This window comes from Schistocerca gregaria, chromosome 7 (assembly GCF_023897955.1).
Source record: "Schistocerca gregaria isolate iqSchGreg1 chromosome 7, iqSchGreg1.2, whole genome shotgun sequence".
Taxonomy (NCBI): Eukaryota; Metazoa; Arthropoda; class Insecta; order Orthoptera; family Acrididae; genus Schistocerca; species Schistocerca gregaria.
The window spans coordinates 499,043,672-499,059,288 of record NC_064926.1 but is presented as its reverse complement, the minus strand read 5'-3'; the positions used below and the strand labels follow the sequence as shown (position 1 = coordinate 499,059,288).

Below are 15,617 nucleotides of genomic sequence, written 5' to 3'. Positions count from 1 at the left end.
GTACTGTGTAGGAGAGAGATCAAGAATGTGCAAAATATGTGGACAGCAGTTGACATACAGTTGATGACTGACTGACAGATGATGTGCACAGTTCAGCAGGTGACATGTAATTGAGGCAGATACCCCTTCAGAGCGAAGTAATGGATTTGTTCAGTTAAAGATGAGAATGCATCTTGCACAGGGTCAATGTTATCTTACATAAGCTCTAGTAACATATGTTTGGCTTGCTTATGTTATCACATGACCCCATCAGTAGAGGCATATTTAGTGAAGTAAAACTATCACCTGACTGCATCAGTGTATTGCCATACACATACATTAAACAAGCATGTTTCCTGAGTAGGCACCACATAATGAAATGCAGAACTCAGTTTGAGACACCAGGATGAGGGGAACCCACTTGGTTCCAGGCTGATCAATTTTTAACTCTTATGCTTTGTTATTGATAGGTACATTGTCTCTGTCAAGTGTCACTCCTTGTTGTCCTCATAATCCTCTCATCATCATAGATGCACACATTGTCCAATGTGGTGTCACATAAAATAAGACTTGCAACAAGGTAGCCAAACCCTGATGGGACCTCCCAGCAAAGAATGCCATACTATCATTTCATTTCACTCCTAACAGCTGCTTGCCCCTCTTTACAATTCTCCATATTTGAGCCCCTGGTGTGTGCAAGAAAACTCAATATAATGCTCTGTAACTGGCCACAAATGTGAATGTAGCACCTCACACGATGTAAATAAGCTGTCCAGTCTAGATCAAATACCGCAGAAGTGATGTCCTTCTCCTGCCACTACCATCCACAATACCGCCCCCATCATTCCACAACTCTCCCATTCCCCTCCTTTTTGCCAATGAGCCCAGCCTGGTCTTATTTAATCTCCCAAGCTCAGCATGTATCTTCCTTAAACCCAACCATAATCCTAATCAAACTCGAGCAGTCCACAATCACTGTCCCATTCAGTCCTTAGTCTCCCACTCAAATCCCTCTCTAATTCTGACATCCATTCTTTCCAAAGACTTAACCTTTAGCCAAATCCAAACATAGTCAAAGATTTCCTTTCATTCACCTATAACCTCAACTGGAAATACCACTTTGCTACACAATCCCAATCCACAACCAACTGAATGAGCATTCCCACTTTTTTCATTAAGTACTTTCATAAATGATTCAGAACTGTGATATCAAAAATAATGAAAACCATATGATATTTACAAACACAAAACAGTGAGAAAACTATCTGCCAAATTATCAAAAATGAGCAACAGCAACACACAGCTAAAATGTTAGTTTTCTTCACAGTGGAATTGTAAAGGACCTCAAAGTATCTGTGACTGTCATTTCAGAACATTTATTCAGTCACACAGTTTAATGAACATCACACAAATGTAAAATTACAAATAAACTGCTAAGTATTCTGATGCCGAAAGTTCAGTGTGCAGGCCAAGATTAAAGAACAGAGCAGGTCTCTCTCTCTCTCTCTCTCTCTCTCTCTCTCTCTCTCTCACACACACACACACACACACACACACACACACACACACACACACACACACACACCGAATGCTGCCACACTGCAACTGACAAGAGACTTTATGTGCACAAGCCTGTTTTAAGTGAGGAAAGTCAAAGTCAAACTGGTGACTCAGATCAAAAGCATTAAATAAAGCAAAATTCACTGCGCACTTGATGACAATAATAATCTAGAGAGCATTGAAAGGGTCTCAAGATTTGAAAGCGAGTATGTCCCAGTTTGGTATGAGTGTGCACTATACACAATACTAGACAGGGCTTTGCCAAAACAAGCGAGGGAGGGGCAGTCCAGTGTGATACTAGGCAACTTCTATGCCACCTTGTGACAAAGCAAACTGTAATCTTCATACTTCCTCTCTTGTTTTTCCATCTGCCCCCTTAAATTCATTTTTGGCTAATTACCATTGACACATGTTAGTATAATCTGCATTTTCATAAAAGGGAGAGGTTGGGCCCTCAGTCTTAAGAAATATAATACCAGATATAATTTGCGCTTAGTTTTGTGTATGTAATGAATTTCTTAATTTATTTTGACTATTCCCAGTTAATATCTTTTGTTACATGGTGAAATCAATAATTGTTTCATGACACATATTCTATTGTTTACTTACAAACAAATATAAATTTTATACTAATTATAAATATTTGGAAGAAAAAATACTAGGATTCTTAAAGTATTTATTTGGCTCCACTTGAAAACATATTAGCAAAGCTAGCCCTTATTTAATTTCAAAATAATTACCAGGTTTGTAAAAAGTATTGTTTGTATAACTACATCTGTTAATTTCATGATTGAAACAAATAATTCTGCCTAATCTTTGTGATAGAAGGAACTGTTAAAAAGAAAGAATTTTTCCATGTATTCAGTTAGTTAAATGAGTTAAGTTTCATTGTAATTTCTGTAACTTAAACATTATTGTGAGGATATATAAAGGCCCAATTTTTGGTCCCCAGGCAGTCAGTCCATGGTCGATTTTCAGACAAGAAGCCTGTATTGGTTAGGTCAGCAACAATACTTCAACTTAACTGTGAAACAAGTGTAACACAAATAGGCCATGTGTTAAAATAATGACAGTGTCTGTTCAGTAGTGCCACACATACCGTATTATTCTGCAAGAACTGTGTGGTTAGGTTTTTACTGCTCATAGATGTTCAATGGTAACCTATTGTAGCAGTATGCTGATATTTGCCTGCAAACAATTAATGAGGCTTATCAAAGGTTTACCAATAGTGAACTGGCCACATTAACTTGTTATATATGGGGTGGGGGTTTGTGAACAGCAAAAGTAAAGAACTGTGAAACAGAACTGTGCAATTGTCAGCTACATCATTTAAAGTAGTCAGTGTTGAACTTCCACCCCCCTCCCCCCCTATTTTTGAGCCAGTATAACAACATAGTACATCGACACCAAAGAACTATCAACGAAGAAATAAAGCAGGCAAACGTCACAACCTCACTACAGCTGGAGTTAGCTGAGCCTCATTATTCCCAGCACAGAAGAGTAGTGCGAGTTCTTGCTGTCCACTCCTCATGTAAGGGAGTTTGTATCGGGCGACATAATGGAGGTCAAAACACTTCCCCCCCCCCCTCCCCCCCCCCCCGCCCCCCCCTCCCAAGGAGTCTCACTGGGCACTCACATTCTCGAGCAACCCACACCTTTGAAAGCTGCATCTCAAAGCTGTCAAGACAGTAGTTGATTTTGATGACATAATGACAGGTTCACAGCACGCAACAACTCAAGAATTCTTACTCTCCCTCAGAGTGCTTTGTTTACATATCGCATTCCTTCTCACGCACAGCCAGTGTAGTGTAAGCTTAGGCAAGTCACACCATACAGTGTCAGCAGCAAGTGTGTTAAAACTGAGCTGGTCTGGAAGTTTCCCACATCTGCAATTGTGTAGCAGATAGAGGCTTCATGTTGTGAGGAAGTGTGCTTGCCACCATTTCCTCACATCTCATTGTAGTCACTGTCTTCTGCATTTGAACCTTAATGACCAGTGTGCCACATATGGAGTGAAGTAGCTACATTCAGGCCAGTATTTCATTGCACATAATACCGTATCTTATACCAAAACCTATGTTTCATTTTTTCCTAATGAAGATTAGGCCTGAATGTTAACACAATTTTGAGGAGATGCTTGGAGTTTGTGAAATTGTGGAGTTTGGTCATATCCTTTGTGGATGCAGAGGGCAAGTCTGGGATAGGAATGGTGTTTTGTATTGTTCAAAATTTCAGAAATTGGTAGTTAGCGATCCTCAGTGACCAACAAACTATTTTTTTTCAATACAGAAACCCAACTATAATTCTAAAATGTGTTCTAACCTGTGGACTAGGAATTCTACTTAGTCACTTTCCAGTTTTTCAGGCTAGTATTGTGGATAAGTGAGTGTCCAATTGTTTGATTGGCAGAGGCCTCGTATTAAATTGTGGAGACATTAAATGAGTGGAGGTGATGGATAATGAAAGATACAGACTTAATGAGGTCTAATTGAAGCAAACACAGGATTTTTTGGACATACCTCTAGGGTTTCAGAAACAACTGCACAAAATCTAAAAGATATACAGAAAAGTCCACATATCGGTTGATGTAGAGATGCTCTAAGTATTTAACCCATATTAGAGATGCTCGACATGGGCACTGTTCGTGACGTGCTGAACATGAGTATGATCATAAACTCTTCGCGTATGTATCCCTACACATTGTGATCAACATCAGTGATTGCGTTAATTGGCCTTTCTTGCAACTGTTCCAAATTCAGTGGCAATGGAGGCAGGAACATATGATCTTTGACATGACCCCATAAGAATAAATCATATGTAGTTGAGTACTTTAACCATAGGGGGGCAGAGAAAGGTAAGAGTCATGATGCAAAGTATGTCCAACCCACCAGTAAGGCAGTTTGGTATTGAGATAATCATGAACATCTTAAAGTAAGTGTGAATACTCACTGTTCCATTGCAAAATGAAGTCTCCACTGTCATGCTGTAACTGAAGCATTTCCAGGGACAAGAAACTAGTCACAATTTTCTCCACAAAGAAAAACAGTCCATGAACTTTTGAAGAGGACATGGTGCTGAAGATGTTAACTTTACCGGAATCGCAAATGTGTTCCAGAATCTTGTGTAGCTATTCTGGTTCCCAACCAAACACACATGTTAAGATTATTCACCTTTTCAGACATATAAAATGTGGCTTCATCTCTGAAAACTAACTTCTGTGCAAAACTGTCTTCCCCAGTAGTCACGGCAAGTCGTCACAAAAGTCAGAACAAAGGTCATTGCCCCAAGTAGTTTGTAGATGTAACAACTGCAGCTAGTACAGTTTTACATACAGATGTTTGCACAGAATGCACCAGACTATTGACTGCAGTATTTACAGTTCTCTGCTCATGGTTGTATTGATTTCTTCAGGTTGCTGATGAATGATTCCCGTACATGCACCACTTTCTTTGCTGATGCTCCAGGCACCACATTAGCAACCAGTGTCACTGAATGTGTTGTACCACCTATGGATTGTTTCATCTGTTGGAGTTTTTGCGTAATATTTAGTATGAAATTGTTGCTGAAATGTCACATCTGACAAATATTTATATAAATTCAGAGACACAAAATGCACACATTGCTTCATTATATGCCATGGTCTGACACACCTGTCCATTTGTGGTGCACTCTGAAACTATGCCACAGTGTGTATTACGAATCAGAACTTGCAGAGCTGCTCTCTCCACTGATATGTGTAATTATTCTGTATATCTTGTAGATTCCGTGCAGCCATCCTCTGAAAACCCAGAGGTACTTCCTGTATCTTACATTTGCTTTACTTGTGTTTAGTGTGGCTGTTTGCTTATTGATCCTGAGGTGTTGTCCTGTTTTGTCTTTATGGACATGATTGGTAGACGGTACTGAGGAGTACCTGGAGGCAGTGTGTGTACTGTCATGTTTTCCATTCCACTGGTTCGATCTTGAAATCTTGCTGAAAGTGATTAGATAGCTACAGAAATAGTGATGCAGGACAAACAAGAATTTAATAGCACAACAGTGGTGATAATTCTCCCATGTCCACCAGTAAACACCTCTCTTAGCTAATCTTTGGAGCTAAACAGTGCATAATTTGTCTTGCGCCATGAGCACATTGATTCTGACAATAGCAAGCGGGGCTTCGTGTGATGAAAAATAACTTCTCAAAGGATGAGGTGCATGAACATTTCATTCTGTGGTGCTGCTACAGAACTCTTCAGAGACATCCCCCATACACATTCTCAACTAGACACAAATTGGACAACCCACACGTCGAAAACATGTCTGGCAGGTCATATCGGTACAGTGGGAAGTGGATCTACGGTGGATTGAATACCAGAATGGTTGTAGTACATACATCCTGGCTCACAGTACCTATACCTGGTGTCACAAGGAAAAGTATGCCAAAACTAACAGATTCCTTTCCCATTCCCCAGATTAATTAGCACTCTCATCCTGGATTTTCCATCCCATTGTCAAGAACCAATCTGACCTCACATAACTGCACACTGCAGTAAATATTCAACTGCACTACCAATGGTATCCCTCCAATTTGAAAATATCTCATTACATTCCCATCTCATGAAGAGCTTCGAATTCTGAAGACACCAATTTTCACTCGTGCAGCAATGCAACAATGTGTAATAATTTCTTCTCCCCAAGTGACTGATTCAACACAATGGATTTTGAGATGTTTCTGTATAGGCATGAGAGAACATTTTCTGCATTAGCAGTGGTGGAACTTTGCCATCATTTTTGTATGACAGGAGGCAATGGAGCTACAGATACTTGATCTAGTAAAGAAGCCATGGTGCTGGCATTTTAGCTGTATAGAATGTCATCTTTCACATTACTGTGTTCTCTTTGCCTGTTATATTATTATTCTTTCCCGTATGATGTAGTCATTCTGAGACATACATACCATTATCTAATGTTTGTTTGTGCATGGACATAATGAACTTTCCCAGTCTAAATCATAGGACAAAAAAAACAGCAACATAAAAAAATTGTCACCTGAAGATGACATGAGAAGCCAAAAGCTGCTTCTTGACCAGATAAATATAATTTTGCAGAACATTAGGATGCCTTTTCCTTTTTTTATATTAAAATAATTTTCCTCAGCATAACCCTTAGAAATACCTTGTAAATTATTTTTACACTCATTGTTTTCTTGCCACTTCAAATAAGTAGCTCGATGTAGAAGACAGAAGATTTTTCACAAAGAATAAATTTTCAGCAAAATATTTACTAATTCACCCACTTAAGCATTCTTTACATCAGGTTACAGAATTGCATTGCAATGAGTGATATTGTTTTGACTTTTCATCTGAATAAATCTCCATAAAACACAAGGAGGGTCTTCAGAGTGCAGCCACTATCTTCTTGCAATTGCTGGCTGTCAACTAATAGACTGGATTGACTTGCACTCTATGTATGTTTGTATTCCAGTACATATGTTGATCTATTTTAAGCACACTGCCAAACATGACATCCTTCACTTCAGTGACTGCTTCACAGCCTGTGCACATGGATCCTGCCCACCAACACCAGCTTTTCTGAATTGTGCAGGTGGGAACTTTCCCTGCAATACATCCTATGTATCTGTAACCCTCCTGGCCTAAACCTTAGTCAGTCACTGTCCTCGCCCATCCAGCCCCTTCCCTGTTCCCACTCTAGCAGTACATAGCCGTCATTCCACCATCACAGTCTTTTTACTTCTCTCCTTTTCCACTACTCACCCCCTCTCCATCTCTCCCCTGCCCTCCATCTAACCTGCAGTACCTCACTGTCTGCTGCCCCTACCATACTATCCCTCCCCCTCCCCGCCCCACCCCAGCCTCCTCCTTACCCCTACCCGTTCACCACTCCAATCACACACTATTGCTGCTGCTCGCAGTACGGTGTTTCAGTTGCCTGTGTGTGTGTGTGTGTGTGTGTGTGTGTGTGTGTGTGTGTGTGTGTCTGTGTGTGTGTGTGGTCTATTTTTGACGAAGGCCTTCCTGGCCGAAAACTTTGGGTGACGGTCTTTTTATTATGCCTATCTGCGACTCAGCATCTCCACTACACTATATGGTGAGTAGCAACTCTCCTTTTCATAATATTGTTCTATTTTAATTTGTTATTTTTTAAATAAATTACTTCTGGCTGCATTTAGATGTTCCACAGTTTCCATTGATGAAGTGAGCAGCTGTCATCAGGGAGATGAAAGCTGCATGCTACAGTAACCAAAATGTCAGTAGTCTCAACACATACGGCATGATCATACAACAAGAAAATTTTTATTGAAACAAATTCTAGCTCATATACGTTGATGTACTGCATGTACTGATATGGTGACCACACTCCCATAGAGGTTGCACATTTTTCATTCTTCACAAAGAACTTCATGCCTTTCATTGTATGATATTACTCCATTCCATTGGAAGACATATGTCATCAGCCACTATTTCTAGAAATTATTTGAATACCTAGCGTCAAGGATTGACAAGTTGTTAGCTAATGACAAGTGGCAGTCCTCATTATAAAGTTGTGTCACAAGAAGTAATATATTGTTAACAGATCTCTCTTTATTACAGAAGTAGATAGATATTTTCATTGAAAAGTAACGATGTAATACAGTAAATATTAAGATACTAACAGCAGATTAATAGTAACTATCTAGTGTAACTGAGGATGCAGCATTTTTTTTTCAAGTATAAACCTCATTACTAATTAGATGGATTAAATTTTGCTGGAATAGCCAGTGACAACATTAAGCAGTGTAGTGATACGTTATTATTAATAGGGTCTAAAGTATACAGTGACTCACTTGTTTGGTTAATGTATACCTTCACTCATAGTATATCCCTGAAAGTTCTCCTTGAGATTTATGGAATTGAGCACATGATTGAACATGGGATGCAGTTACATGTTGGTCTTTCCACACCGCTGTATGTATCATGGCATACCGAGAAATGGAAACATGCAGTACAACTTTTCTGTTTTCCTACTTCATAATGCCTAAGAGATGAGGCTTGGCTAGTTGCCAATGAAATTTAATATTACTTTCAGATTAACAAAAAAACTATTTACAGAAAAACTATTCACCCTGTATTCAATTGATATTTATTTGCAGGATTATGCGAAGAAATCTCAAAAAATAATTGACTTCTTTGAAGAACAAGGGATAACTCAAGTGACGATCCAACCAGAATTTTTTGAGGTATGTTGGCACTCTGTCAAAATTTCACATAGATAACAGAATGATGGATTTCATAGCCAGTAATTACTTATGTTATAACTTCCAGGCTGTAAGACAACCAGATAAGGCTTACATAGCAAAACACTCTTTAAAATGTGAACACACAAAACAAAATTTTTAGAAGCTAATATTTTAGTGAACACGATACATTGTTTTGTGAGCTTTCATAGAGAGGTATAAAAAGTGTATAAACATTTAATGACTTTGACAGAAAGAAAGTGTGTAAAATTAAATAAAACATAAATGCTGATTTTGCATGGCAAGGAATTCTGATGGTTGAAGAGCTGTGAGATTTCTACTCAATTTCCAGTCCTTCACCTCTGAAGACAGCCCCAATGGGTGGGAATGAATGTCTGTGAATAGATTTACACATTGATCACAGCCACACGGAAGTTTTAAGAGAAGAATTTTAAGAAAATTTTGCAGTTTTATAGTAGTAACAGTGATTTCCTTTCTGTCTGACAGACTGACAATGACACCAACATTATCGCACTGCCCAGCATTGAGGAGAAAAGCTGCCTGGTACAGTGTCGTGGCCAGGGCTGCATTGAGAGACACTGCTGCCTCAAGTTGGTGCCTGGCATCTCTGTGGACCCCGCCTGCAAACAGCTGCCCCAGAAGGGTGCCCCAGACAAGGAGTGCATTAAGGTGCAGTTTACTTCCAACTGCTTTGGAAGAATATAGTATATTTTTTTAGTAGTTCCAGTGTTTCCTTTGTGTCTGCTCAAAATTCTTTATTATTGATTGTGGTTTATTATGAGGTGGTTTCCAATCTGAAGATTGGTTACATCCTCCTGAATCTGCTTACTGAAGTCAAATCCTGGTCTCTCTCTATAATTTTAACCCCTCCCCTCTCATCCCAACTCCCTCGATACGCCACTTCTTCATTGATTATCTGATCAACCCATCTAATCTTCAGAATTCTTTTGTAGCACCATATTTCAAAATCTTCAGTTCTCTTCTGGCCTGAGCTCTTTATTGTTCATTTTTTGCTTCTGTATAATGCTACACTCAAGAAAAATACCATCAGAAAAGCCCTTATATATATTGCCAGTCTGTGTTTTATATTCTCTTTACTTACCCAAGCAGAAAAACTCATCTGCTACTTTTAGTATGTCATTTCTGAAGCTAATTGTGTCAGCATGGTCTTATTTAATTCAACTACATTTGATTACTCCGGTCTCAGAAACTGACATACGGTCGGGAGAGCAGTGAGCTAACCACATGCCCCTCCTTATCCACATCCACTGACACCTATGAGCTGAGGATGACACGGCGGCCGGTCAGTACCGTTGGGCCTTCATAACCTGTTTGGGAGGAGTGTAGTTTTTTAAGTACATTCCATTACCCTTGTTTTACTTTTGTTGTTGTTCATAATCTTATAACCTCTTTCCAAGGCACACCCACTCCATTCAGCTGCCCTTCTAAGGCACAGTTCACACTGAGGCTACACAATATATGATGCGACTCTACATATGACACAAAAGCAACTCACATCAGTGGAGCACATAGAAACATATCTGAAGCAACTTAACTGGTTCACATTGGAATGACAGTGATAAGACACAAACAGATACCTCTGTCATATCCCCTGGCACAACACAGTATGCAGTGACTCCTTGCAATTTGCATTGTACAGTACATGGTGAGGGAAATTTCATCTGACATGTCTAAAAAAATTGTTTTATGTAGACAAAGTTAATTTCTCAATAAAACTTTACTTTTCACGTAAAGTATTAAAATCCACTATTTTGGGATTCACATGTTCTCTGCTGAGCTGTCTTTCACATTTGCTTTGAAAAAGTTATTCTTTAACAAAAATCTTGTAGTCAGACATCACATCTTGATAATGTACTGGTTTTGTTTTTCATTATTGTGCCTAGTTGTTATGGTAGTTTGCAGTTAAGTAAACCACTTGGTATTTTTTAAGAAGTTTGCACTGAAGGTGAAGTCACTGGCCAGTTCACTACTGGTAGGCTTCAAGTCACAGAGTACTACATTCAAAATATAGCTAATATATCAGAATTGCTTTTAAGGGTGGAAGGAGAGTGATACCTTGTTCCATTCTTGAGTAAATAAATGAGATATATTGGAGATAATCTGTGATGAGGTTGGCTGCTATGTGCCACATGCAAGGCTGTTGCTACCTGCTATAGCCTGCTATGCAGAGTACGGAGTTTGTCTTTTTTGTATGCTGATGATACAGGCCAAAGTTCAAAATGGAAAACTTACTGAAATGAAAAAAAGAAAGAAAGAAAGAAATGAAATGAAGACACACAAAGTCATCCGTCGATGATATTGAGTGGATGTTACATCAGTCAATGCTCCCTGATTTCAGGAAACTTTGTGACAGGCATAAGGGATCGAAAATCTAATTTCCTGTAACTTGCAAATGAGCACATGGCCATCCATTTTTACACAGTCAGTGATGACTGATCTCACTTCAAATCCAGCAGCATTTCTTCTGAATATTCCTCAAGCTGGATCATATAATACTTTGAAAAACTGAACTGTTGTGAAAATACCGTCCTAAGTCTATTTTTTGAAAACATTATTTACATATGCATCATATTGAATAAAGTACCATACTAGGTGGTCATACAAAAAAATAAACTTTTCATGGTGGCACTTTTAATGTAATTCACATGCTTCTTCCAGCTTGCCTTATTGTTAAAGAGTAGCTTCTCAGCTGAAGAAACATGATGAGTAAAGATAAAATTCCTGAAAGACTTACGTATGTGGTAGTAACACTCATTTACATAAGTAGAGATAAATGAGTGGCTTCTAATTGTAGAAATGTCATCCTACTACCTACATTACCAAGTTTTAGTTCCATAAATGGCTTCTCCACATAGAATGCAACCTGTAACATCATAAACTCTGTGTGGATACAATCAAAAAAGAAAATCACCCTGCCAGCAATTTCTATGGTCTTGTAAGGTCATTGATTATGAGGACCATAAAACTCTAATGAGGCACTGAACAGAATTGGGGACAAGAGGAATTTGTTGAACACAACTTGATTAGAAGAAGGGATTGGTTGCTAGGACATGTTCTGAAGCATCAAGGGATCACCAATTTAGTACTGGAGGGAAGTGTGAAGGTTAAAAATCATTGAGGGAGACCAAGAGATGACTATGCTAAGCAGATTCAGAAGAATGTAGGTTTCAGTAGTTATTTGGAGATGAAGAGGCTTGCACAGGATAGAGTAGCATGGTGGGCTGCATCAAACCAGTCTCTGGACTGAAGTCCACCACCACCACCACCACCACCACCACCACCACCACCAACAAGAACAACAACAACAACAATCTGCATTCTCGATCATTAATTCAGACTTTCTTCAAAAGCTAATTTGTTATGATGGTTACACAAGTACATTGATAAAGAGCTCAAACACGCCCATGCCATACACACCCACAACAATATGGTAACAGGTTTACAGCTAATTCACAATGAACAGTTTAACTCTTAAAACAATTTAACTTACGGGTATGATAAATAGAGATAGAGCTTCATGTGTCAAGTTCCTGGTCATCCAGATATATAATTAAATGAGGTGGCATCAACATGAGGATAAGTTAATCAGAAAGCTCATTCTTCCTGCTCTACACATAGGAGGTTGTGGGATTGTGCTGACCTGCAGAGAAGATCAATAGCATACCTTCATACGAAACTGTCCTAGGGCATAATCTATCATGGCAATGGACTGAAAAAGTATTTTCTCTACAGGTGAAGTCAGTAAGAATACTGTGTAAAATTGATAACAGAACATCTTGCAGATCTCTCTTTGAGACACACGGATTTTTACATTTACTCCATAATGATAAATATGTGTGGTTAAGAAAAAGAGTAAGTTGAGTGTAAAATTCACAAGCACACTACTAGGTTTCATTTCCACATTCCTATCTGGGGTTCATAATGGAGTTTCATATTTTGACACAGAAGTTTGTAACAGGTTACTTGTATATCGACAGCTGATAATGTTCTGTGTAAAGTTAAACAAATTGTTTATGGCCACTCTATGAAAATGGAATTGATCATCTTATCTCCCGATGGGATAAATGTCTTAATGCATCTAGTGATTATTTTTTAATGGAACCATTCCATTTTCTCATTGTAGCAGGTGTTTGGTTTTTATTTGACTGCCTCTCTCATACAGTAAATTACTGAAAGTTTGTGGATGGCATAAAAATAATAGCATGAGTAAAAGTATTTATTCACCAGATCGTTGAGGCATTGACAGATGCGTAACTGAACTTTCAGAACTTGTCTGTTTTGGATGTAACTAATATATAGCTTAACACAGAGCTTTATTACAGTATTTAATCTTCAATTCATTGTTCATCTTTGTTCTTTTAGATCTCCTCACAAAGTGTCGCGGAGAGTACAACACTTCCCTCTGATGACATTTCAGAGAAAACAGAAAGTGCCGAAGAGCATAACGCTTGTCAGTCAGCTGGGAGGCAAACACCAGATGAAGAAGAACAAGTTTCTGCAGCAAATGAAACCCAAGTGCCAACTATAGATGAATCTTCTCTCACTTCAGAAGTGGTTAAAGACTTATCTCAAAATAGTGACAAACATGAAAGTGAAGACCCACAACAGGAATGTTTGTGACAAAAGTTTCTCACTGATGCCTCAGTGGGAAAAAGTGAAGATTCTGCTCTAGGCCTTTGCCAGTCCTGGGCCCAAGTACCAGCCAAGCAAGTCCAAAGAAATTTTTCACACAACTATGTTCCTGACAAAATGTTCATCCTGTGTTACCTTTAGCTTTATGTCTTTTAAGACAACAGTGTTGATGTGTGGTGTTAAAAATGTGTGGCAAATGAAAGTGTGTGTGCAATTTGGCTGATCTAATGTGAAAGAAAATAGAGATTTTGATCTCCAGATATTGGTAGTGTGTCATATGAAATAGTGTTTTTTTTGCCAAAGATGTGTACTGACAAATATATTTTACTAGTATGTACATATGAACCAGAAAGTTCATTTATTTTATAAACAAATTAAATAAATATGGATACTGTAAAAGTGTTGCTTTTGTATACGTTGTGAGTACTTTTTATTATAAGACTGTTTGCAACATTGTAATTGTTATTGTTGTAATTGTCATTACTGTACAAATTTTAAAGAAACAAATAAGACAATGTGCTACCTCTTTATCTCAGAGTTGTACAAAAACCCAGTATCCCCAAAGTGTGGAAGCAGATGGAGCGACGAGGGTGACTAAACTATCTCAGTGAGATGAATTTGAAGGAATTAATAGTTCTTCCATTGACACCAATAGGGATTTAATCAATTTTGTTTCAGTATTTTTTGTTTTTACTGCAAATCTTATATCACAGCATTTACCTGCATCCTTTCCTTTCCAGAACTTGTCACTGATTCATCCTTCACATGATAGTCTGGCTTCACTTACGGTAGCATTGTCTGTCTCTCTTCTAGCTAGTTAAAGGGTGATACGATCTGCTCTTCAGTCTCTCTGTTACCATTTAAGTCCAGAAGAGTTCTGACATTCCATGTTCCAAGAGCCATAATCATATTGTGCTATGTAGTCAATGACATTACTGCCCAAGAGATTGTGTGGCCAATGCAATGACTGTATGAAGAGCCACGGTAGAATTGTGAAGCTGAATGGAAGTGTTTTGGCAGAGTGCAGAATAAGGAATATTATGAAGAAAAGAGGTTTACTTGATTGTAATAATCCGAGATTAAAGAGTGTAAATGCTAATTTCTAAGACTTTCCCGGCGATTTGTTGACATCTCGAAAAATCGGGTGTACTGCCGGTGGTCCGCGTCTTCCCAACACGATATTTCGACGTCGTAACTCGGCGTCTTCATCAGGTGTTCCCTGAGACTGATTGGCCAGCTGACCTCATCCCATATTTATGCCTGGGCGGTGTGTGGTGCTCCCTATGCCGTCCGCGCCCGCTGTGGCCATTTCTGTCGGTGGTATCAGTATCTAGGCGCTTCCTCTTCGGTCTGCGCCCGTTGCGGCTCTCTTCTGAGGTAGCAGACGTCCCAAGGCGTTCCCTATTGGGTCCGCACCCAATAAGCGCGATCCTAGCACTATCATGGCCCTGCTGAAGCTCCTTGTGCTGTCCGCGACCGCGGCGAGTTTCTCTTGTGGCCGAGCCATTGTCCTGGCCTTCTGAACCCGGTATGCGCCTGTGAGGTGCGCTTCTTGTGGCATCCGGCTGTTGTTGGAGCTGAAGCCTCTGTTGTACAGCAGTTAGCTGAAAGTAGACTTAGGCTACAATTCTTAAGAGAAGTTATTCATTAATAAACTAGCTGTAACTATTCAAATGCCTTCTTATGACACTCAGTTAGCATGTTGTTTGTTGTTGTGGTCTTCAGTCCTGAGTCTGGTTTGATGCAGCTCTCCATGCTACTCTATCCTGTGCAACTTTCTTCATCTCCCAGTACCTACTGCAACCTACATCCTTCTGAATCTGCTTAGTGTATTCAGCTCTTGGTCTCCCTCTACGATTTTTACCCTCCACCCTGTCCTCCAGTACTAAATAAGTGATCCCTTGATGCCTCAGAACATGTCCTACCAACCGATCCCTTCTTCTAGTCAAGTTGTGCCACAAACTCCTCTTCTCCCCAATTCTATTCAATACCTCCTCATTAGTTATGTGATCTACCCATCTAATCTTCAGCATTCTTCTATAGCACCACATTTCGAGAGCTTCTATTCTATTCTTGTCTAAACTATTTATCGTTCATGTTTCACTTCAATACATGGCTACACTCCATACAAATACTTTCAAAAATGACTTCCTGACACTTATATCAATACTCGATGTTAACAAATTTC

At 39.1% G+C, this 15,617-nt stretch overlaps 1 protein-coding gene across 6 annotated transcripts in view; it reads left to right on the top strand.

Moving 5' to 3' along the window:
- Positions 1-13,959, top strand: part of LOC126281658 (zinc transporter 1) — a 556,713-nt gene extending 542,754 nt beyond the window's left edge. For all 6 annotated transcript variants that reach the window (XM_049980799.1, XM_049980800.1, XM_049980805.1 and 3 more), the window contains 3 exons: positions 8,672-8,758; positions 9,263-9,445; positions 13,160-13,959. In XM_049980799.1, coding sequence (XP_049836756.1) covers positions 8,672-8,758; positions 9,263-9,445; positions 13,160-13,417 — 528 coding nt within the window. In that variant the 3' untranslated portion in view covers positions 13,418-13,959. The remainder of the gene's footprint in view (positions 1-8,671; positions 8,759-9,262; positions 9,446-13,159) is intronic.
- The last annotated feature ends 1,658 nt before the right edge of the window (positions 13,960-15,617 follow it).